Below are 25,452 nucleotides of genomic sequence, written 5' to 3'. Positions count from 1 at the left end.
ACTGAAAACCAGAATTTTTATTTTTAACAGTGGCACTTTATTTCTCCGTCTTACTTTAAAACAAAGGTGACCAACAAACATCCTTTGCTCAGAGCCCAGAAGCCGGTTCCTCAGGGTGGGGTCTAGCTCTGAAGGAGGCACGCAGACCGCACTTTATACGAGCTGAGCTGACCAAGGGGAGGCACGGTACTCTCTAGGCTCTGGTGCGCAAGGCTGCTCCTCTGGCACCTGCCCGCAGACACTAGGGGGTCCCCTCCCGCCACCACCTGTCCATGCAGGTGACTTCATCCCTGCCTCTGCGCTCCAGCGGCCAGGATGGGGAGGGTTGAGAACCGCACAACTGCTGACTGACTGACTGACCAGGTCCAAGGGTGCAGCAAGTACACCCTTACTGCCCTGGCTCCCCTGAAAGGAGCTTGGAAATAATAGCCAAGAGGAAAGAGACCAGAACTTTAATGATACTTTCATCCATAAACAGTTGAGGTTGGTGAAGCAGAGAAGGGATGTGATTACAAGGTCAATGAAATCGGTCACTTGCACAGTTAATCCTCTTGCATCATACAAACTAGGCTTTTGTGGCAAACGGCCACCTCAGACACACGCAGCACTGGCGGAGGGCGGTCTGGAGTCCATCGTGCTAGGACCAGCGAGGCGTCGCGGACGCCTTGCGCTCCCGCACGACCCACCGCGTGCCCGCCTCTTCCCGCACCGCGGGCACGCTTGTGGCTGCGCCCCGGGCCCCTGGGACCCGTGCCCTGGCCGCAGGAACAGGGTGCTCACGAGCCTTTCCAGGGCCTCGGGGAAGAGGCCGCTTGAGCAGGGTCTGTCAGGGAGCTGAGGGGACGCTGGGGGCTGAAGAGGCAGAAGTGTATCTAAATAGACGTATATACACTAAACCAATGGAACAGAGGTTTGGCTTTTAGGAAATAAAGACGTCCCCAACCGCAGAAACCAAGCTGCTGAGTAGCTTCCCAAGGTGAGCTACGCACTGAACACTTGACCAGGGCCTGTACACAACTGGTTTAATTCTATTACATTTGTCATCACTAGACACTGAGTAGAATACAGTGGATAAGCAAAGGTTTCTCCACCATGGAGAGAGATTGTGTTGCCACAGATGGTTTCTATCACCCACCTGTGTGGGAGGACTTCTGAGGAAGTTTTGTTCCAGGGGAGCCGTGCGACGGCGTGACGCACCGCCTCGGCGTGAGCGCTCTGCGCGAGGAGCCGCGCATGCGCGCGCGCACACACACACTCACACGAGACAGGGCACAAGGGGAAAGCCCTGAAGAGCACAGAGAGATCAGCTTTTAAAATAGGTGTGATAAGGCTACACAGTTAAATTTTTAAAATACAAATAGGCACATTTACATCACTGGTGTTCAAATGCACAATTCAAATGGATCTGATCACTTTTCCAAAGAGCCTTCCTTCATAATACCATCCAAACATTCTGCTTCAGTAAAATCAAGCAATAAAAACTCCAAAAATTCAAAGAGGAGATGTGTCCATCTTTTAAGCCGACGACGTTGCCTGTCCAAGGACCTCTCTCCCCGAGGAGGGCAGTCTGGCTGTTGCTAAGTTCCATTTGGTACAAAAAGACAGTTTTTCTCCACCAACCTCAACCCTGCCGAAGGCTGTATTGGAGTCCTAGCGGCTGCCCGCACCAAGAGAATACTCTAAAGGCGAACGGTACAAGTCACAGCTATACGCCCTCTAAGTAAAAGAGCCTGAATTCATAGGAGCTACTAAACAAAAAGAAGATGCATATTCCAAGGTAAATTCCGTGTGATGTTAATGTATTAATATATTAGGTCAAATTAGGTGAAACTTTGACTTGTGGATCAAAAGGACAAACACAATTTCCTGTGGTTCAGCCTAGTTTAATTTAGACCTATAAACTATTTTAAATGCATGTTTCCCTCTTAATTATCTTCTAGACTCTGTTTCTAAGGTGTCAGACCTAAACAAAAAGCAAAGCATTTTTTTCTTGGGAGTGAAAATTTAGACCAGTTCCATCCAAGAAGACTGTGCTAGACCTAAGCAGTCCTGTGCCACATATGGCTGCTGGGCACTTGAAATGTGGCCTGTGTGACTGAAAAACTAAGTTTTAAATTTAATTAAAATTTTTTTAATGTTTATTTTTGAGAAGGAGACACGGAGTGGGAATAGGGAGAGGCAGAGAGAGAGCGTGAGAGAGAAAGACAAACACATAATCCGAGGCAGGCTCCGCGCTCTGGCACAGAACCCAACGTGGGGCTCGAACTCACATGCCTTGAGATCATGACCTGAGCTGAAGTCGGATGCTTACCCAACTAGGCCACCCAGGCACCTCTAGATTTAATTTTAATTAAAATTTAAATAACCACATGTAATTAGTGTCCCCCATAGTGGAAAGTACAAGTTTAGACAAAATTGCAGTTTGCTCCTGGTTAAGTGGTCAGCAGCTGATTTTTGCTCTGAAAAGAGAGCTTTATCTAGCTAATAGTGAAGTGGAGCCACATCTGCTCCTGCAACTTCAAATATCCACCCTGAGGACAGCCATTAGACTTTATCTTTTACATTCATGCACTTAAAACTTGACAGTTTTTTTTTCTTTTAATAGAAAAAAGATTACCAAAAAGTCTGCCAGGTTGGCTTAATATGAAATACATTCTGCCCCTTGTCACTTGTAGAGACTTGAGAAGAAAATAAAGGCTGGAAGGAGAGCTGGCCCTGGACACAGTGCCGGCCTGGGTGCAGCCTGTCTGGGAGTCCTTTCTCTGAATCCTTTCTAAGTCTGCCGCTGCCCCGCCCCAACATCAACACACTGGCCTGGAACGCTTGCAGAGATCTCCATTACCTTTCTTAGATGGGATTCTGGTTCCAAACTTCAACTTGAGTTAAATCTTAATGGTGCTTGTACCTGTTTTTCTTGAACACAGTTTTAAAACAAAGACTACTGAACTCAAGAATAGAAACTCTAATAAAGTGAGAATATTTTCAGCTTTCTCTGCTATCAGGATAGGCCAGTGAGAGGTGTTAAAACCCAAAGTAGCAAAGACTCAAATTTCCTTCGGTCAAGTGTAGTGATGGTCAGAATCAGCTCTGGAGATCAGCATCTCAACCTCAGATGGCCAAGCAAGAAATAAGGCAAGAGTGGACAGGTAGCTGTTCACGGCACCACAGCCCGTGGGGAACTAGATGCTGGTTCTAAAGGCAAACAGAAGCTGTGGTCTCCTCGCCAGACAGTATCTACACCATGTAGCCGAGCTATAGATGTTTTTAAACACTAAACGTATCTTGGTTTATCTGGACTTTTTGTACTCCTATCTCCATGAATACACACAAGCAAAAGATAGCCCCAGAACAAAATTTAAAAACTTGAAAGGACTAATTCTTGAATTTGCAGAACAGGTACAAGTGAACCAACAAATTTATTTAATCAGTGCTGATAAGCAGCAGCCTTGAAAGATACCAAGAGCAGCAATCACCTGATCTACTTAATCATGTGCTCCCAGTCATCTCTCAAAATCAAAAAGGACAATTACTGGCAGTCAGTGAAGTCCTGGGGGTCACAAATGAGGCGCACACATGATCCTGGAGGTCGAGTCCGCTGACGCCCCGTTACGGCCGTGCAAGGCAGCAGGCAGCTCTCTTGCTCTTCGCAATCAGGAGCACATCTTGCTTTCAGCTTGTGACAGTAACAAAGTGTTGATGTAAATGTGCCTCAGAGTGAGAATTGAAAACATTAATATAAAAAAGTCAAATAGAACTAAGTTCTTGAAACTACATATAAAACAATTATTACAACTAAAGCAGCAAATCAAAATATCTGCTGAGGTTTCTGGTAGAACTAAACAAAAAATTAGTTGGTGCCCATGTTCAATACGTCACTACCATTGACAAAACTAAACCCAAAATAGGAAATTGAAAAGTGCATAATGAAATTAAATCTTGGATCAAGTATTTATGGAAAACTGGAAATGTTTATCCGGTATAGTTAACAAATAATGATTTAAAGGAGGTATTAAAGTTTATCTGATCCAGCTCTGGCCTGACGTTCCACATAAAAAAGGATGTAGGCCTTTGCCTTCACAACGGTGTCTTCATCAGTCAGCGTTACAGTACTGTCATTGAAATGGAACCAGCGACCTTCGTGAGTTGCATACGCTGTGTAATGTCCAGAACCGACCCTATAAGGAAAAGTAAAAAAAAATGAAAGTAAAGGGCTACAGAAATAACAGAACGATCTGCATAATCATATAATTTGTTAGATACACAATAAATTATAAATATTGTAATAAAGAATAAACCCTAGACACTTGTGGTTTAAGATGGCTAACTGAGCTCACGTGTTTATGTTCCTCAAAACCCTGGAAATAACAAGGAATATACAGGCATTGGAAACAGGAAAGAGTGCCATCGAATGAGCAGAAATTGAGGATGTTCTACAAAACCTGAAAGCAGTGTTCACAGGGCCTGGTTAATGGAGACACCAAAGAGCTAAAAGGAACTCAACCTAACAAGCATGGTCAAGGCCTATGGAAACATGGAAAACTGAAGAACAGATTTCCATGAGAGCCTTGGAAAAAAAAAACACATGAGCTTAAGAAAGTAATCTGCCTCCAGGAAAGGACTCTTCTTTTTTACCATGACCCACCCACTCACCCATGGAGCTCTATAGTCAGCCCTCCCAGGCAGGAGAAAAGCCTCAGGTAGAAAAGACACGTTCTTAACTGCAAGAGAAACCCTTACCATTTACCAATAATGATCAATCTCAACTATTATGATTCTGAATAAACAGCCAAAAATCATCAAACCCTTGGGGGAGGGTGGATAGTATGAAAGAAAAGTACTAGGAAGAACATGCAATTAACCACTAACAAATTTAATGCAGAAAACTAAAGAGATCTAAAAATTCTAATTAATACCAATGGTTTCAAAAAGATATTGCAACCATAAAACAAGAATGTTTCTGTTAGGAAAAAGAGTCACCAGAAAAATGGGATTGCCAGAGTATTAATCTCATCTTCAATTTGGATACAGATGAAATCCAAATTGGTGATTTGGAAAAATAGGCCATGGCAGTCTTGAGAAACACAGATGGAAATCATTAAACAATAGTTATAATGTAGAAAAGAACCAGAAAATTCACTCTACAGTAGTCCTCCCTTGTCCTCGATTTCCCTGTCCACGGTTCAGTCTTCCACAGTCAGCTGTGGTCCAGAAGATGATGTTCTAATATATTGTCAGAAGGTCAAGAGAAGCCTAATGCTATCACAATTGTAATAATTATTATAATTATTTATAAATTAAGCTACCACAGTTATGTCTGTATGTACAGGAAAAAAGATATATAGGGTTTGTTGCTACGATTGTAGGCATCCACTGGGGGTCCTGGAACATATCCCCACAGATAAGGAGGGACTGCCATACATGTAACAGGGAGAGAAGTGGGTGGAACAATATTTCCATGAACTGAGGACACCAGACAAAGAGTGTCCCTGACAACTACCAAGCCAGGAGTACATCTACTGTAAGTTCTTAAATCCAAAGAGAGGATCCTACAACCTTCCACTAAGGAAAAAGAGGTTGCCTAATAAAGAGATGAGAATCAGACCTTAGTGGACTTGGCCCTGGAATGACGCAGTCAAGGGAGCAGTATCTACAAAGTTCTGAGGGAAAACCGTTTTCGGGGGGTTTGTCCATGATAGTAAAATAGCCATTCTCAAGGAATCGGAAGGTTAAAAATCAGTAACAAAATTTCAGGAAAAAAAAACAAGAATATGCAATAAAATAGAAAAAACCCAGATCTTTCAAATAGATGACATGAAGTAAGTTACTCCAAATAATTTCCCGTTTTCCCATTTAAACGTCGACTGGGAAAGGAAATAAGTTTGGAGCAAAGCCTGCTGAGCACTTTGTGGACAAATACATAAGCTCTCAATGCTGGGCTCAAATGAACCCTTCTCCATTTTGCTTTCATGTGCCTGCTCGTCTTCTTTCACAACATCCTCTCCGGAATATTCTTTCACACCAAGACTGAAAGAAAGGTCTACCTCACCTATGTTAATATAGATAACGCATCTGAATCCATTTTTAAGGAGTTGAGGGAGAATTACCAAGAGTGATGCAAAATTTGCAGGTCTTTGCTGTGGTTTTCGAAAACTAGCCGTGAGAAGCCACTGCCGCAACTTACCCGGAGCCATGGTGCACCACCACAGCGGCGAGGTCATACAGGCAGCTCTCCGGGCCACTGTTCTCAGGCTGCATGACAGGGAGAAGATACCCAGGACTGAGTTAGAGGCGGCAATGACCTCCCATCTCCTATCAATGTGTCTATCAATGTGAAGACTTCATTTCACTGAAAGCCATCTTTATACACTCCTAGCAAAGGTAATTAATTTACCGTACCTCTAACAAGTAGCATTTCATGTCTAGGCCTCTCAGTGGAAATTCTACATAGGTATCGACTTTGTTTCTTAAATATGCAGTCCAATGAAATCGTTTCAGATGTAAGCATAGCACCTGGATGAGATAAGGACAAAGAGTTTTTAAAAAAAAAAAACAATTTCCCTTTCAGTAAAATTAACTATTTGGTACTAATTATCTCAGTAATAGTTTAGGTGGCCTGTAAGTTTTTGTTTTTTGAACCTTGATAGTACTTTTCCACATACCTTATTATGATTTTGTGATTCCTGAAACTAATACAACACTGTAGTCAATGGACTGGATTAAAAACCCTCTAAAGGTTTAGGAGCTGTGTGGAAAGGGGGTCAAAACCTTCTATTTCACATAGTTCCTAAACTGTTAGAATTTCCAAAGTGATAACCATAAAAGTGTCTTTGTTATGCCAATGAGGTGGCTTTTCTGATTGGGGTGGCTGCCAGGGGACCCACCCATGTGATTCCGGAGTTGGAACTTTCAGTCTCCCCAACCCAATTCTCCAGGGCAGAGAGAGGGGCTGAAAGTGGCACAACTGCCAACAGCCAATGACTTAATCAGCTGTGCGCAGGTAATGAAGCCTCCGTAAAAATCCAAAAGGAGGGGTCTGGAGAGCTTCCAGATGAGGAACCAGAATACTCTGAAGTGCTGATGCGCCAGGTCCCAAACTCCACAAGGACAGAAGCTCCTCTGTTCAGGACCCCACTCTACGTATCTCTTCATACCCACATCTAGTCTGTTGGTCAGGAGCACTGTTGTGCTCCCTGGTTTTCTGAGGCAGAGACAGTGTTAGAGGGTTGGGCCCTGACCCTGTGGAATCTGATGGCTACCGCCGGCTGTGAGGGTGTCAGAGCTGTGCTGAATTCTAAGACACCGGCCGGTGCTTAGCGGTGATGTGGTAGGAAACCATCCGCTCCACACACTGGAAATTGTGATCAGGATACATTAATTATATATTCTCAAAGGGTTTATTTACCTTTTGCTGAAAACTCTGGAGACTAATACAGAATGGATCACACAGGCTAAAGTTACAAAACTAATTTGTCTTCTCATCAATCATAAACATTTTTCCCCTCAAAACTGCATTATAATTTGAAACCCCATGCTTACCTTGGGTAGTTTCTGAATCCAAAATTTTTTAGTGGACTTTTGTTTCTTTTTGCATTTGTGGCACATATATAACTCTGTCTCATCGAGTTCTTCCAAGTCAGTAAAACTGCGAAGACAATCTAAAACCAAATTGATGTTGGCAACATTAAAGCAGGATGCCTTCTACAGAGGCAATGTGCTGTAGAAAACAGACTGAATTTTGAAGATGGACAACTCTGGCTCAGATCTCAGCATTATTAGCTCTGTGACCTTGGGAAAGTGAGCCTTTCTCAGTTGCAAAATGGACACCAAAAAAACCCACTTTAAACAACTGTTGTGAGGAAAATAATGTGTCAAGTTCCTGGCATGGTGTCTGACATCTGGTAAGGATCAGTTAATGACAAGTGGTATTGTTGCTGGGTTTGCTGCTTTTAATGAAGAATTAGCCTGGCTCATTTTCATTAAAAAATTGCCTTAATGAAATCAAAGTTTGAGCAGCAACTTTCTCTCAGTACATTATAGAGGACAAAGTGCCCAAGTTCATAAAATAAGATCCAACATTTTCACTCTCATAACTTAATAAAAAAACACAGATTGTAGGAAACTACATCACTGACTTTCCTACCACACTTCCAGTGACTCCTTTGTTCCAGGCTCGACTCTCAATCCCCTAGACAAACCAGATAGTTTGTCGTCTTTTCTTGTAAAGGTTTAACTGTGTGGGCGCCTGGGTGGCTCCGTCGGTTAAGCATCCGACTTCGGCTCAGGTCATGATCTCATGGTTCATGGGTTTGAGCCCCATGTCAGGCTCTGCGCTGACAGCTAGCTCAGAGCCTGGGGAGGCTGTCTTTGGATTCTGTGTCTCTCTCTCTGACCCTCCCCTGCTCACGCTGTCTCTCTCTTTCTCAAAAATAAATAAGACCTAAAAAAAAAAGTTAAAACTGTGTAATCTGGGGTTTTGGATTCTGTAGCCTCAAGCCGAATCCAGCTACCTAGTTTTGTAAATGAAGTTTCCCTGAAACAGACACACCCACTTATTTATGTATCATCTGTAGCTGCTTTTATACTACAAAAGCAGAGTCAAGTAATTGGGACACAACTTATGTACAATAAGGCCTAACATATTTACTATCTGGCCCTTTATATGAAAAGTTTGCCAACTCCTATTACAATCAGTAAGGTATGTATTGTTCTGTAGAGAAATATTCTTTTTAGAAAAGAATATGAATGCCTGTACCCAGCACTCAAGTAAAGAAATGGATTCTTTCCAGTACCGGAGGAGCCAGACTTTAGGTAAATGGCATCCCCCAGAGTTGTACAGTGAACGACCAAAACGGCCATGTGTGGGAGCTCTGTTAGGAGTTTCCTGTATCTTCCCACTCACAAACCCCATCCTTCCCCATAGAAATAGCCATTAGCCTGAATTTTGTATTTTTGCTTGCCTCTATAGACCATACGTATGCACATATGCATTTTTAAACAATGTAATGTTTAGTTTGAAAAGCTGGGTAGCAAGCCCAAACCTAGCTATATAAGGAAAAGGGACACTCTGTACTCAAGATTTTTCAGGTCATAGTCCATGCTGGCTTCCACAAGAGACGATAAGAAAGAGTCTCGGAGCGCATGGGCCAATGTGGGGAAAGGGGCATCATGCATTATTTTTGGGATTTTTTTGAGGTATAATTGGCACATACTTATTTTCAGCTGCACAACATAATGATTTGATATTTGTATATACTGTGAAATGATCACAATAAGTCTTAGTAACATCCATCACCATACATAATTTTTTCCTGTAATGAGAACTTTTGATTTATTCTCTTAGCAACTTTTAAGTATACAATTTTATTCATTGTAATCACCATGTTGTATATTATATCCCCATGACTTACTTATAACTGCGAGTTTCTACTTTTTGACCCCCTTTACCGATTTTGCCCACCCCCAACCCCTCACCTTTGGTTAACTACCCATTTCTTTTCTGTTATCTATGAGCTTGGATTTTTTGTTGTTGTTGTTGGTTTGGTTTGGGTTTTTTTTAGATTCTACATAGAAGTGAGATCATAGGGTATTTGTCTTTTTCTGACTTGTTTAACTTAGAGTAATGCCCTCAAGTTCCATCTATGTTGTTGTAAATGGCAAGATTTCATTCTTTATGGCTGTAATATTCCACTGTATAAATACATGGTCTTTATCCATTCATCCAACAGTTGCTTCCATATCTTGATTATTGTAAATAATGCTGCAGTGAATATGGGGATCATTTATATCTTTTCAAGTTAGCATTTTCATTTCCTTTAGGAAAATACCCAGAAGTGGAATTGCTGCATCACCTGGTAGTTCTACTTTAATTTTCTGAGGAACTTCCATACTGTTTTCCACAGTGGCTACACCAGTTTACATTCCCACCAGAGTGTACTCCACATCCCTGCCAACACTGGTTATTTCTTATATTTTTGATAACAGCCATTCTAACAATTGTGAGATGATACTTCATTGTGGTTTTGATTTGCATTTCCCTGATAATCAGTGATGTAGAGCATCTTTTCATGTACATGTTGCCATCTGTATGTCATCCTTTGAAAAATGTCTATTAGGATCTTCTGCCCATTTTTTTTTTTTAATTGAACTGGTTCGGTTTTGTTGTTGTTGTTTTGCTATTGAATTCTGAGTTCTTTATATATTCTGGATGTTAACCCTTTAGCAAATATTATTTGCAAACATTTTCTCCCACTCAGTAGGTTGCCTTCTTATTTCCTTTGCTGTGCAGGTTTTTGGTTTGAAGTAATCCCTCTTTTTCTAAGCAGACTTAAAGCCCAGTGTTGGGCACAATGCAGGGCTTGAACTCATGACCCTGAGATCTAGACCTAGGCCAAGATAAAGACTCAGATGCTTAACCAAATGAGCCACCAGGCACCTCTGAAGTAATCCCTCTTATTCATTTTTCCTTTTGGAGACAGATTCAAAAAGTCACTGCCAGGACCTATGTCAAGGAACTTGCCACTGACGTTTTCTTCTAGGATGTTCATGGTTTCAGGTCTTAGGCTCCAGTCCTCAAACCATTTTTGAGTTAAGGAAGTAGTCCACTTTCACTCTTTTGCATGTGGACGTCCAGTTTTCCCAATATCATTTATTGAAGAGACCTTTCTTTCCCCTGTATATTCTTGGCTCCTTTGTTGTAAATGACCAGGTATGTATGGATTTATTTCTGTATTCTCTATTCTGTTTCATTAATAAATATGTCTGTTTCTATGCTAAACCCATACTGTTTTGATGTGCTGTAGCTTTGTAATTTAGTTTAAAATCGGGAGTGTGGGGCAACTGGGTGGCTCAGTCAGTTGAGCATACAACTCTTGGCTTCAGCTCAGGTTGTGATATCATGGTTCATGAGTTTGAGCACTGCATCGGGCTCCATGCTGGCACGGTGGAGTCTACTTGGGATTCTCCTTCTCTCTCTGCCACTGCCCTGCTCACACACGCTCTGTCTCTCAAAATAAGTAAATATACCTTAAAAAAAAAAATCAAGGAGTGTGACGCCTCCAGCCTGTTCTTCTTTCTCAAGATTTCTTTGCCACCTGGGGTCTTTTGTGGTTCCATACAAATCTCATGATTACTTTTTCTCATTTGTATGAAAAATACCACTGGAGTGTTTATGGGGATTGCAGTGAATCTGGGGATTGCTTAGGGTAATTTGAACATTTTAACAACATTAATTCTCCCGATCCATGAGCACAGTATATCTTTACATTTATTTGTGTCATTTTTAATTTTTCTTCATTCTTATAGTTTTCAGTGTACAGATCTTTTACCTCAGTTACATTTATTCTTAGATATTCTTTTTGATGCATCTGTAACAGGGTATCTGACAGTTCATTATTAGTGTATGAAATGCAGTAGATTTTTGTATATGATTTTGGTGCTGCAACTTGATGAATATGTATTTTGGCAGAATCTTAAGGGTTTTTCTATATATAAAATGGTGTCTTTGAAATAGGATGCCTTTTTTGTTTTCCTTGCCTAACTGGTGAGGATTTTCAATACTATATTGAATAAAAGTGGTGAAAGTGGACATGCCTGTTTTACTCTTATCTCTGGGGAAAGGCTTGCAGCTTTTCACCATTGAATATTACCATAGGCTGTGGGCTTGTCCTATATGGCCTTTACTATGATAAGGAAGGTGTCCTCTATACCCATTTAAAGAATTTTTATCATAAATGGGTGTTATTTTGCCAAATGCTTTTTGTGCATCTATTGAAATACTCATGGAATTGTTAACCTTCATTTTGTTAATGTGTATGACCCTGCCTGCCTGGCAGCAGATGTTAAGCCATCCCAGCATCCTGGAACAAATCCTACCTGATTATCATATATTGTCCTTTAGGGTACAGTTGACCCTTGAACAACATGGAGGTTCAGGGCAAGAATGCCCTATGCAGCTGACAATCCATGTATTAAAAAACAATCTAGGTAGGACTTTTGACTCTCTCAGAACTTAACTATTGATACCCTATTGTTGACCAGAATCTCAATAACACAATTAATACATATTTTGCATATTATATATATATATTATATACTGTATTCTTACAGTAAAGTAAAAAAAAAGAAAATGTTATTAAAAAAAAAAATCACAAGGAAGGGGCTCCTGGGTGGCTCAGCTGTTAAGTGGCTGACTCTTGATTTCAGCTCAGGTCATGATCTTAGGGTTTGTGGGATCAAGCCCTGTGTTGGTTTCGGCTCCTTGCTGTCAGCATGGAGCCTGCTTGGAATTCTCTCTCCCCCTCTTTCTGCCCCTCTCCCATTTGCATGCACTTGCTTGCTCTCGAAATAAGTAATCACAAGGAAAACACCTTTATAGTACTATATGGTATTAGCTGAAACAATTCACATATAAATGGACCTATGTCGTTCAAATCCATGTTATTCAAGGGTCAACAATATTGTTCAGTGAATTCACTTTGCTAATGTTTGTTGAAGATTTCTGCATCTATGTTAATCAGAAACATCAGCTTTTCTTATGGTGCCCTTGTCTAGCTTGATATCAAAGCCTCGTGAAATGAGAAGTGTTCCCTCTTTGGGGCAACTGGGCGACTTACTCTGTTAAGCATCTGACTCTTGGTTTTGGCTCAGGTCATGTTCTCATGGTTTGTGTGTTCAAGCCCCACATTGGGCTCTATCCTGAAGGAATGGATACTGCTTAGGATTCTGTCTCCCTCTCAGCCCCTCCTCTGTGTTGTGCTCTTGCTGGCGCACGCGCGCGCTCTCTTTCTCTCAAATGTTCTGTTTGGAAGAGTCTGAGAAGGATTGGTATGAATTCTTTGAACGTTCAGAAGAACTTATCACTGAAGTTTTACAGTCCCAAGGCTTCTGTTGGTTGGGAGGTTCTCAATTACTGATTCAATCCCTTTACTAGTAATCAGTCTGTGCAGATTTTCTGGTTTTTCATGATTCAGTCTTGAAATTCCTAGTATGTTTCTAGGAATTTAACCATTTCTTTTAGATTGTCCAGTTTCTTGATGTATAATTGTTCGTAATAGTCTCAAGATCCTTTGTATTTCTGTGGTATCAATTGTAATGTCTAATCTTTCCTTTCAGATTTTACTTATCTGACTCTTGTCTTTGTCTCTGTGAGTCCGGCAAAACATTTGTCAACTTTATATTTTCCAAGAACCAGCTGTTTCATTGATCTTTTCTGTTGTCTAAAGGCTCATCTGTTTCCACTCCAATCTTTGTTATTTCCTTATACTAACTTTGGGCTTCATTTGTTCTTTTTCTCATTCCTTAAAGTGTAAAGTTAGCTTATTGTTTACTCAAGATTTTTCTTGTTTCTCAAGGGAGGTATTTATCACTATGAACTTCCCTCGCAGAACTGCATTTGCCCTTAAGTTTCAGTATGTTTTGTTTCCAGTTTCATTTGTCACCAGGCATTTAAAAATTTTCTCTTTTAATTTCTTCTTTGACCTATTGGTTGTTCAGTAACATCTCATTTAATCTCCAAATGTTTGTGGATTTTCCAGTTTTCTTTTCATAATTAATCTCCAGTTTCATATTCCTATGGTCAGAAAAGGTGCTCGATAGGATTTAATCCTCTTAAATTTATTAAGACTTCTTTTGTGACCTAACAGATGATCTGTCTTGGAGAATATTCCACTTCAAGAGGATGTACGCTTGAAAGTGTACATTATTTTGCTTTTGGATGCAATATTCTGTACGTTATCTGTTAAACCCATCTGGTCTAATGTGTCATTTAAGGCCAAGGTTGCCTTATTGAGTCCATCTATGTTGTCCCAAATGGCAAGATCTCATTCTTTTTTATGAATGAGTAATAAACATTATGTATATCTATCCTATGTTCTTTATCCATTAATCTGTTGATGGACACTTAGGTTGCTTCCATTTCTCGACTATTGTAAATAATGCTGCAATAAACATAGGAGTGAATATATCTTTTTGTATTAGTGTTTTCATTTTCTTTGGATAAATACACAGTAGTGGAATTACTGGATCATTTGGTATTTCTAATTCTTTTGAGGAATCCCCATCCTCTTTACCCAAGGGGGTTACACCAATTTACACTCCTACCTACAGTGCACTTAGGATTCCCTTTTCTCTAACCCTTACTGACTCTTGATATTTCTTTCTTTGCTACTAGCCATTCTGACAGGTATAAAGTAATACCGCATTCTGGTTTTGATTTGCATTTCCCTGATTAGTGATGTTGAGCATCTTCTCCTACATCTAGCCATCTGTATGTCTTCTTTGGAAAAAATGTTTGTTCAAGTTCTTGTTTTTTTATATTGGATTTTTTTTTTTTTGCTGTCAAGTTTGTGTGTGTGTATGTATATATATGTGTGTGTGTATGTTTCAGATATTAACCCCTAATGGGATTTATTATTTGCAAGTATCTCCTCCTATTCAGTAGGTTGCCACCTTGTTCTGTCAGTTCCTTTGCTGTATAGAAGCTTTTTATTTTGGTATAGTCCTAATAGTATATTTTTGCTTTTGTTTCCTTTGCCTGAGGAGACCTATCCATAAACATGTTGTGAAGGGTGATGTCCAAGAGATAACTACCTGGATTTCCTTTCAGGAGTTTTTTGGTTTCAGGTCTTACATTTAGGTATTTAATTCATTTGGAGTTTATTTTTGTGTAATATAAGAAAGTGGTCCAGTACCTGTCCAATTTTCCCAATACCATTTATGGAAATGTCTTTTCCTCAGTGTATATTCTTGCCTCCTTTGTTGTTGATTGACTGATCATATGGTTGTGAATTTATTTCTGGACTCTCTATTCTTTTCCATTGATTTCCAAGTCTCTTTGTGCTAGTACCACACTGTTTTGGTTAGTATAGTTTTGTAGTAGATCTTGAAATCTGGGATTGTGATACCTCCAGTTTTGTTCTTCTTTATCATGATGGCTTTGGCAATCTTGTGCTTTCATGTACATTTTAGGACTGTTCTACTTCTATTTTAAAAAATGCCACTGGTATCTTGATAGGATTTACATTCAATCTGTAGATTGCTTTGGGAGGTACTGACATTTTAACAGTATTCTTCCAATCCATGAGCATGGTATATCTTCCATTTCTTTCATCAATGTCTGAGTTTTCAGAGTATACATCTTTCACTTGCTTGGTTAAATTTATTCCTAGGTCTTTTATTCTTTTTGCTGCAGGATTATTTTCTTCCTGCTCCTTCATTACTAGTTTTTTGGTGGTGTCTCCAGGGTTTTCTATATATGCCATCATGTCATCTACAGATAGTGACAGTTTTACTTCTTCCTTACCAATCTGGATGCCTTTTCCTTTTCTTGTCTGATGGCTGCAGTTAGGACTTCCAGTACTATGCTGAATAAAAACATTGAGTGGATATCCTGTCCTGTTCTTGATAGTAGAGGAAAGGTACTTACTTTTTCACTACTGAGTACTATGTTAGCTCTGGGTTTGTATATGTGACTTTTATTATGTTGAAATACATCCCTCTATAATTTTTTTTAATGTTTTATTTATTTTTGAGAGAGAGACAGTGTGAACAGGGGAGGGTCAGAGAGGGAGGGAGACACGGACTCTGAAGACAGGCTCCAGGCTCTGAGCTAGCTGTCAGCACAGAGCCTGATGCAGGGCTTGATCCCAAGAACCATGAGATCCTGACCTGAGCTGAAGTGGGACGCTTAACTGACTGAGCAACCCAGATGCCCTAACTCTATGTTAAATGTTTGATAGAATTCACCTGTCAAATCATCTAGTCATGGACTTTGTTAGTTTTTTTTGTTGTTGATTCAATTACATTACTAGCAGACCAACGTTGAAACTTTCTATTTCTTCCTGGTTCAGTTTTAAAAGATTGTAGGTTTCCAGGAATTTATCTCTTTCTTCTAGGTTGTTCAATTAGTTGCATATAATTTTTCATAATACTCTTATCCTTTGTATTTCGTGTCTCCTTCATTTCTGATTTACTGGAGTCTTCTTGATAAGTCAGGTAAAGGTTTATCAATTATCTTTTCAAAGTGCTTGCTCTTAATTTCATTGATCTTTTTTATTTAAAAAAAATTTTTTTTTTAACATTTATTCCTTTTTGAGAGAGAGTGCAAGCTGGGAGGAGCAGAGAGGGAGACACAGAATCCACAGCAGGCTCCAGGCTCTGAGCTGTTTGCACAGAGCCTGATGCGGGGCTCAAACTCATTGACTGTGAGATCATGACCTGAGCCATAGTTGGACACTCAACTGACTGAGCCACCCAGGCGCCCCTTTAAGTTTCCTTCTATGCGTTTTGGGGTTCATTTGTGCTTTTCAGGTTCCTTTAGTGTAAGTTAGTTTGAGAATTCTTTTCTTTCTTGAGGTATGCCTTTATTTCCTCTGTGATTTCTTCACTGACCCATTAGTTGTTTAGTAGCATGCTGTTTCTGCATCTGTTCTGTGTTTTTCCAAGATTTTTTCTTGTAATGAATTTGTACTTTCATATCATCATGTTTGGAAAAGACACTTAATATGGTTTCAGTAGATTTGTGGCCTAACATGATCTTTCCTGGAGAATGTTTCATGTGCACTTGAAAGGAGTGTATATATTACTGTTTTTTGGGTGGAATGTTCTGTATATATCTATTAGGCCCATCTGGTCCAATGTATCATTCAAAAACACTGTTTCTTTATTGATTTCTTGTCTGGATAACCTCTCCATTCATTGATGTAAGTAGGTTAAAATCCCCTGATGATACTGTATTACTGTCAGTCACTCCCTGTAGGCTGGTTAATATTTGCTTTATGTGTTTAGATGCTATTTGGGATGCACATACATTTATGATTGTTATAGTCTCATGTAGGATCAACCCGTTTATTTAGTGCCCTTCTTTGTCTCATGCTAGTGTCTTGGTTTTAAAATCTATTTCGTCTATGTATGGCTACCTTGGTTGTTTTATCTGGGTGGGTGGGTGTGGGTTTGTTATTGTGTTTTTTTGCTTCCATTTGCACGGTATATGTTTTTGCATCCCTTCACTTTGTATGTTTCTTTAGGTCTGAAGTGAGTCTCTTATAGGTAGCATACAGTTGGGACTCTCTAAAATCCATTTCATTACCCTATTATCTTCTGATTGGAGCATGTAGTCCATTTACATTTAAAGTCGTCATGATTCTGTGAACTGTTTTCTGGTTGTTTTTGTAGTTTTTCCTCTGTTCCTTTCTTGTTCTCTTCCCTGCTAGTCTGATAGCTTTATTAAGTGTTATGTTTGGATTCCTTCCTCTTTATTTTTTGGGTATCTGTATCTACTATAGGTTTTTAATTTATGGTGACACTTGGGTTCATATATAGCATCTTATGTGTTTAGCAGTCTATATTAAGTTGATGGTTCCTTAAGTTCTAAAAGCACTACATTTTTACTCCCCATCCATATTATGTATATGATATATTCTGCATCTTTCTTTGCTTATCCCTAGACTGATTTTCAATCTATTTTGCTACTTTTGTGTTTTAACCACTGTAAGTGATTAAGCTACTACATTTACTGTGTATTTGCTTTTACCTGTGAAGTTTTTTCCATTTATAATTTTCTTCTAGTTATGGCTTTTTCTTTCCACTTAAAGAATTCCTTAAACATTTCTTAAAAGGCTTGTTCCATGGTGATTAATTCCTTTAACTTTTGTCTGGGAAACTCTTGATCTCTTCTTCTATTCTGAATGACTACCTTGCTGGATAGAGTATTCTTGTGTTTTTTTCCTTTCAGCACTTTGAATATATCTTGCCATTTCCTTTTGCCCTATGGTTTCTACTGAGAAATCAACCGATAGCCTTATGGGGTCTCTCTTGTATATGACTGTATGTTCTTTTCCATTTCTACTTTTAAAATTCTCTATCATTACTTTTTGTCATTTTAATTATTATGTCTTGGAATGGACCATCTTGGGTTCACCTTGTTAGGAGCTCACTACTTCCTGGGCCTGGATGTCTATTTCTCTCCCCAGATTCAGGAAGTTTTTAGCCATTTCTTCAAATAAGTTTTCTGCTTCGTTCTCTCTCTCTCAGATCCCTATAATTTGAATGTTACTATATTTGATGATGTCACTAAGGTCCCTTAACCTATTCTCATTTTTTTTCTTCCCCATTTAGATTGGCTGCTTTCCATTACCTGTCTTCTAGAGGACTGTCATCTGTTCTTCTGGATCCTCTAATCTGCTGTTGATTCTCCCAAATGCATTTTTTATTTCAGTTATTGAATTCTTCACCTCTCACTGGTTTTCATATTTTCTCTTTAAGTTCTCACTGAGTTCATCCACTCTTAAGTCCAGTGAATATATTTAGGCCATTACTTTCAATTCTCTACTAGGCATATTACCTATTACTATTTCATTTAGCTCTTTTACTGTGATTTTTGTCTTGGTTTTTCATTTGGGACATATTCCCCTTGCTACTCATGTTTTGAACTTCTGTGTGTTTGCTTCTATGTATTAGGTAGGTCAGCTACATCTTCTGGTCTTGAAAGTGGTGACCTTATGTAGAAGAGATCCTGTGGTGCTCTCCAGCCCAACAGCCCCCCTCAGGTCACCAGAACCAGGAATGCCAGGGGTGCCCTCTCTGTGGGTTACATGTGACCTACTATTGTGGGTAAGCCACCTCTGCCTTCAGCACAGGGAACTGCAATGACCTACTTTGCCTGCTGAGAGTGCTGCACAGTTTGGTCCCCATGCCATAAAGATGCCTGTCTGAGGCTACCTTGGGCTCATTGTTGGGTGAAGTGCACATTCAGCCTAGCTGCTTGCAGTTGGCCTCTCTGCCACATAGAAGGCCAGTTCCCATAACTGAGATACCCCAAAATACAGCAGAAGACAGGAAAGGCTCATTAGACAATTCATAACTAAGCCAAACAAGCTTAATCTGGCTTTTCAAACCCTGTTTTTAAAATGGTCACCCCAACTGTGTCTAAAAGCCATCTTGTGTTCCACACCTCTTTGTTACTGCAAGAGGCTCAACAGCCCACACCTGCTGTACCTCCAGACAATGAGGCAGCTTTATTGTCACAGCCACATCAGAAAGAAGACTGTCGTGTCCATGGGCAGCCTCTAGTTGTAATAAAGAAGCATCATTGTAAGCCTTAGTTTGATTAGTAGAGAACTACCCATAGTCCTCTCCAAAGGGGTTTTTAAAGCTTCGTTTTAGCTCTCCTTAAAACTAACGCCTATTTGTTACTGTTTTAACCCATAGGAGCCATTACAAACAATTGACAATAATTCTAAATTTCCAACTGCTGCCTTTTATAAAACAGCTTTTGAATCCATTTTTAAATAAAAATACCCTTAACCATGGTATTGCTGTATAGAATTATAAGGGACGTTTTTTTCCTCTTTGTATCCTTTTGAATCTTCCCTAAATTCTACAATGAATATACACACTTATCTTTATGTCTTTCAATTTTTATTATTGACACATACATGCATACAGTCGTTTTATCTCAAAGAGGAAGACTGCCTAGGCACAGCCTACCCCTGACAGTCACAGATTTGATGCCTGCCATTTTAATTATCTGAAAAGTCTGAATGACCCTGAAATCACTACAGTTTACTATTTGCCAGCAGCATGAATAAAAACTTCGCCTCTCAAAGCTCATATGTGGAAGTGAATCACATGGCCAGTGAACAGTCTACTAGCTACCCGGCATTCACATCTCAGCAAAGCTTTGTGGTTCTCCACTTACCTTCACACCTTCCATCTGAGGAAGCTGCTTAAACTTTTTTCATTTGTACTTTACTGCATTTCATGAGAAAAAAAATATATGCCATGGTGGTTTTTGAAACTCCTAAGATTCTCAAAGGTTTCAGGGCATATATTTCACAAGTGTCAGTCTTCCACATTATATAAACTGTTAAATACATCCCTATGGAGAGCAGGGAATAAAACTGGTTTGTTGACATTATTAGATCCCCTTTATGCACTATATATAAATTTAATTTAGCAGAACAGTTAATTGGGAAGTATGTTTAAATTAATATTGTTTTACTCCCCCAAAACAAATACATAATTATAAAGTTTGACAGAATAGGTTAAAAAAAATTCAAACAACATAGAAGAGCATGAAAAAGGAAGTCACAGTTCACTTTCTTCTGGAATGCCTATCCCTAAGAAATCACTGTGAACAGATGGCGTATGCTGCTCAAGAATTTAATGCACATCTGAATTTTATTTTATACAGATAGCATCATTCTACAGCCATACTTCCCTGGGATCATGACCTGAGCCAAAATCCAGGGTCAGATACAACCCAGGTACCCCTTTTTTAAATTAAAAAAAATTTTTTTAAGATGGCCCACTTTGACATGAGCATTATTTTGAGTTAAAGCAAAGAAAACCCAGCAGGTTCAGGAAAAGCTCTTTACCTCTCCTTCAACTGCTGACTTGTACTAGGAAGAGATTCCTCTTTATGTAAGAAACTTACCTGCCTAAATAACAGGACAATCTTTGTTTTCCAAACATCTCTTCTCCCTTTTGTATCCTCAGACCCCTACCCCTCTCCTTAGCTCCTGGAAGCCTTATGTTGTTGGTCCTTAGAATTTCATGTCTTTGTAGATTCCTTGTACATACATACAAAACAAAATTTGATTTTCTCCAGTTAATCTATCTTGAGTCAATATGGTTCTTTGTCCAGGTAGAAGGACCCTGAAGGGCAGAGGAGATTTTTCTTCAAAGCTGACGAGTCAGTAGAACACTTACCCTCGCTGGACACCACTGCAACTGAGATACCTGGGACATGTGACATACACCTGGCAGAAGGTAAGATTTCTTACCCTGTCAACCTCCCAAAATCTCTGTCTGCAGAGTCCAACAGAGCAAGAGTGGTGAGAGTCCTCTTTGTCTCTTGCTACATTTAGATTAGCAGGAGAAAATACTGGTAGAACCTACTTCCTTAGGCTTAGCAACTCTGGTTAAATTTTGTAGAGTACACTTGGTTACTGATCCATTTCCTCCCCAAAAAAGTCCTTAGGATTTTTTGTTTAAGTCCTTTGTCATATGAACTTTGAGTATGCACATAAAGACTGTTGCTAAGGGACATCCTTAGAAGCTAAAGCCCCAAAATTGGTGGGCACAGATCAAGAACTTAAAAGCTATTAGAGCAGTCACTACCTCAAGAAGACTCTTGTGATAGGATAAGTTGATCACAGAACAGGTTAGATTGACACTAGGTTACCCACTAACCTCAAGCAAACTTCCTTGCAATCAGGTACACTGCAAACCACACACAGGCCCTACCGTACAGCACATCCCTCCTAGGCATTAATGTGGCTCCAAGCAACCCAACATTTAGCCAAAGCTGTTAACATAAGCTATTTTTTCTTCCATCTCCTTTAAATCCTAAAAGTTTAGCTTTTATGACCAATGAGAATATTCTCTCTGGTTTTCACCATCCAGAGGGTGCATTTACCACAGTGCACCTTCATGGCCAGCTGAATAGACTGGGGATCTGACTCTCCCTCTGGCCATGCCAGCTGTCAGGGTCTTTGTCATGGAAGGTCATATCCCCTTAGAATCTTTGTCATCTCAGGCTCCTGAGTGGCTTAGTTGTTAAGCAGCTGACTTTGGCTCGGGTCATGATCTCACAGTTCATGAGCTCGAGTCCTGCTTCAGGGAAGCTCCTGCCTGCTTTAGGTGAACATGAGCCCTATGTCTCTCAAAAAAAAAATAAAATAAAAAAAATAAAAATCTTTGTCACTTCAATCACCATTGCCTGTTAATGCTGGGAAGTCCCAGTTCATTAGTGCCTGCCCAGTGTCACAGATTAGCAGGCTGTGACTGGAGGAATTTTTGGGTTTTCCTGGGAGACCAGCGAACCTGTTTTTACCATCCTTACTGCCTGTGCAATGAATGCCTTTGCTTTCTTAGACTAATTTTGGGAGCAGACTTTTAGATCATGGGGGCTGGGTCATCTATGCCCTTTTTCAATCCCTCTTGCATTGGTTGGAGTCACTGTTAATGGATCCTACTCACAGATGGTCTTTAAATTGGTTATATTTTAAATTTTAAAAGAAAAACATTCCGCATAGAGAGATCTCAATTGTGTTATTTAGGACAGTGAGGCTTAGGAGCTCCCTTGAGAAGCTGAGCAGAAATTAGGCCCTAAGACTCAAAAATAAATGCCTACATCAGATGTAAAATCCCCTTAAAATCTGGCCTCATCTGCCTGTTTTAAATTTAAATTTTTCCTACAAGAATTACAAGGAGCCAAATCTCTGGGTTCAAAGAATATAGGCTGCTCATGTAGAAGCTGAAAGTCAGGTAATAAGTTTGACAAGAGCACCTGAGACTGGCAAGAAGGCTCGCTTTGCTCCTGCCTTCCTGGGCTCTGCTGGTCTCAGACGCTTGTATGCAGTACACTTTGTAGCTGTATCCCGGACCCGCTCGCAGAGAAGACCAAACGTAGTCCTAGGCCCTCACACAAATGAACACAAGGCCACCATTCATGGGCTAATAGAAGCCAACACTGAATTATGTATGCTGTCAGAAGGCTTTTGTTAAAATGGCTTTAGACGGACTTTACAAAGATCTATATCTTTTGATTCTCTTTTTAAAAAACAAAAAAACCCCTCCCTGATATTAAAAAAAAAAGGGGGGGGGATTAGAAACAGCTGCTTTACAAACCTCTACAAAACCAGAAATGCAACTCTAGAAACAAGTAAAATCCTAGCTATCCCCAGCTATCTTTACCTAAAGTTCTCCTATTCGCCTCAAAATGTTTAGGAGCTATTTATCATAAAAGATCAGGATACTGGAACAAATTGTCCTGTACCAAAAAAAAATATTTTTTTAAAACTGCAATGGCTCTGAAACTCTAAAAACTTTTTTTTAATGTATTTTTTTGTTTATTTACTTAGAGTGTGAGTGAGGGAAGGGAGGAGAGAATCCCAAGTGGGCTCCTCACTGTCAGCACAGAGCCTCATCTCACGAACTCTGATATCATGACCTGAGCCAAAATCAAGAGTTGGAAGCTTAACCAACCACCCAGGCACCCCTAAAATTATAAACACAGCCCACAGTCACCTGAGACTGAAGAAAAATAAAAGACCTTTTTAAAATGCATACTGCTAAAATGTCCTGCACCCAGATTCCAGCACCTCTGGTAATAGGCAGATATGCTCCAGATTTCCATTTTGGAGAAAACTTGGGATTCTTTCTCCTTCCTCTGTGATGTAAGTTTTCTGTCCCTACCTCCTCTAAAACCTAAAAGCCATTCTTTGTAAATAAAGGGAGGTATTTGGACCTTTTATGTCCTCTCCACAAGTATTAGTTTAAGAAAAAAAAAACAAAACTATATCTTTGTCTCTTGACAACTGTGTGTGTCCATATATGTTATAAATGTAAGATATTTTCTCTAGCTTCAGATGTTATCACCAAAATTAATTTGTGAAAGAACTCTTTGTGGTTGGTTTGAATCCAAGCACTTGTAAGTACTGGGAATTCCAAAACTCAGAAACTAACCCAAATGCTTTCCAAATCTGCATAATCTGGGAAATTTTCCGTATTCAAGCTAATTAAAAGTTGTTAGTTTAATTTAAAAACATGTCTCTAGAGTTATCAGCATTAAATATAAGACTCATTCTACCTGTGTTTACTACAAGTCAAATAAGTTCATCTCTGCCAATTTACTAGAAAAGAAACTTAAAGTACTGATTTTGGTTAATGCTTCATGAATTTTTGGGGGGAATTGTTAAGAACAACCCAATTAAACAGATATAAAAAGGTTCATAGGTAAATTTTAGTTCCCAAAATCCTTGAAACTATGTTAAATGATGGGTCAAGTTAAATGTATTGAATAGCTAGGTCATTTCCAGAAAAAGTAAAATAATAAAACCATAAGTACTGAACATAGATTAATTTCTTTTTGTCTTATTACAGAGAAACTAAAAACAACTATGTCTGTTAGTAAACCTGGGTTTTACTGAATAACTGCTTTTAATAACTGCTTTTAGAAATTGGGCTGGCAAATTTGTGAATACATTTCGTAAAGAATACTGTATAACTAAGTGCTCCCCACTTAGTTTTCTCTAGAAACTAAGGTTTCTATGACTTAAGAATTCTAATAAATGTAATTAAGACAGTAATTAAGACAACTAGAAAGATGTTTTTGGTAGAAAAAAGTATAAGGGATACATTTTTTTGTTTAGGAAAAAAATAATTATGTCATAACAAGAGCTGAATATAAAAAAGGTTTCAGAAGGTTTATGGAAAAGGAATCTTATGTGTGATCAGTATGGGCTAAGATTAGGATAAACACCTTCCAGTATGAAAAATATACTGTAAAGTTGAACCTTTTCCTCTTTGCTAAAAGACCAAGGTTTTCTTAAATATAAGAAACCATAAACAAATGTTTTTCTTTACCTTTAAAGGGAATCTGCCTAGAAAGCAAGGATTCTGTGATCATTTCCTGTTTATCAAGTCTTTGATTACTTAAGAAAACTGAGTCTGAGTCTTAGTATTGAAGCTTAATTTCGCTTACAACTGTGTAAGGTTCTATATTGGCTTTTGACATATTTTGTCACTTTGCTTAAATAATTATTGTTTCATAATCTGTGATCCTATTAATCAGATCTTCAAAACTGTTAATGTTTTTTGACATACTTGCCCAAATCAAATGCTAATATGAAGTATTCTGACCCCAATCTAAGTTGTTGCAGAGAGGTCACAGAATATTTCAAAGTTTTTGTGAGAAATTAATTATCTGGTATGTTAAATATAATCTAAGTGTTCTAAGCTTACCTAAAACTCCTTGAAATCTGATGTCCTAGTATGCTATTGTGTGCTGCAGGTCACAGAAATTACAATGTTGAGGACAGGGACATTTGGTAATGAACTCTAATACAGTCACTGTTTTACTCTGATGGTATTGCAAATGTACCTTATCTTCAGTGAGACTCCCATAAAGAACTCTAGGTACAGGTTTCTGATTATAAAACTGAACTCTTACCATAAAACTGGTAGGAATAGAAAAACTGGATTCAACCAAAATAAGAATTAGTAACATGGAAAAGAAGGAACTAAAAAGGACAGTGAAATTTTATGACTATTTACATTACTGTTCACTTTTTAAATGCTTCGTTTTTCTAGATTTAAAGAAACGCTAAGTGACTTTGATAGAAAACCACCACTGAAACAAAATGAAACTTTTATCTTTCTTCCCACCTACCTGAACCCTTGAGAATTGGAAAAACTCTCTGTAAGTATTCTTATATTGATTTGCACAAGTTCAAATCTGTTCTCCTTGTCACAAGACACAAATCTTGATTATGTGACTAATGTTTCCAATTGAGAGCTCCATGCATAAATTTGGATATGGCCAGACAGCTTTAAGGAGCTAGGTTGAGTTTAAGATGCCAATACGGCCCCTCAGAGATAACAATTTAGCACCTTGCTTACAGAGGTCCCTGCAGCCTTACCAGTGAGTAAAATGTTACTTCCTAGGAAGTC

The 25,452-nt window shown here is 39.2% G+C and overlaps 1 protein-coding gene and 1 long non-coding RNA gene across 10 annotated transcripts in view; one reads left to right on the top strand and one right to left on the bottom strand.

Annotated features, from left to right (window-relative positions):
- LOC115302910 overlaps nt 1–25,452 on the top strand; it is a 50,191-nt gene that overhangs the window by 6,886 nt on the left and 17,853 nt on the right. For 3 of the 5 annotated variants that reach the window (XR_003913707.1, XR_003913709.1, XR_003913708.1), the window contains exons 2-3: nt 20,642–20,766; nt 25,093–25,201. This is a non-coding gene — a long non-coding RNA (uncharacterized LOC115302910). Of the gene's footprint in view, nt 1–18,591; nt 18,607–20,188; nt 20,262–20,641; nt 20,767–25,092; nt 25,202–25,452 lie in introns of those variants that run through there. The other 2 variants (XR_003913711.1, XR_003913710.1) reach the window with 2 other exon arrangements.
- The window catches only part of USP3 (ubiquitin specific peptidase 3), a 95,746-nt gene continuing 73,673 nt past the window's right edge, over nt 3,380–25,452 (bottom strand). For 4 of the 5 annotated variants that reach the window (XM_029952887.1, XM_029952889.1, XM_029952888.1 and 1 more), the window contains 4 exons: nt 7,537–7,655; nt 6,397–6,510; nt 6,182–6,249; nt 3,380–4,175 (listed from right to left, as the gene is read on the bottom strand). In XM_029952887.1, the coding sequence (XP_029808747.1) occupies nt 4,010–4,175; nt 6,182–6,249; nt 6,397–6,510; nt 7,537–7,655 (467 nt within the window). In that variant the 3' untranslated portion in view covers nt 3,380–4,009. Of the gene's footprint in view, nt 4,176–6,181; nt 6,250–6,396; nt 6,511–7,536; nt 7,656–19,693; nt 19,874–25,452 lie in introns of those variants that run through there. The other variant, XM_029952891.1, reaches the window with a different exon arrangement.

The sequence above is a fragment of the Suricata suricatta genome, chromosome 9 (genome assembly GCF_006229205.1).
Source record: "Suricata suricatta isolate VVHF042 chromosome 9, meerkat_22Aug2017_6uvM2_HiC, whole genome shotgun sequence".
NCBI lineage: Eukaryota > Metazoa > Chordata > Mammalia > Carnivora > Herpestidae > Suricata > Suricata suricatta.
Note: the sequence above shows the minus strand (reverse complement) of the source record. Positions and strands in the feature narration are given on the sequence as shown.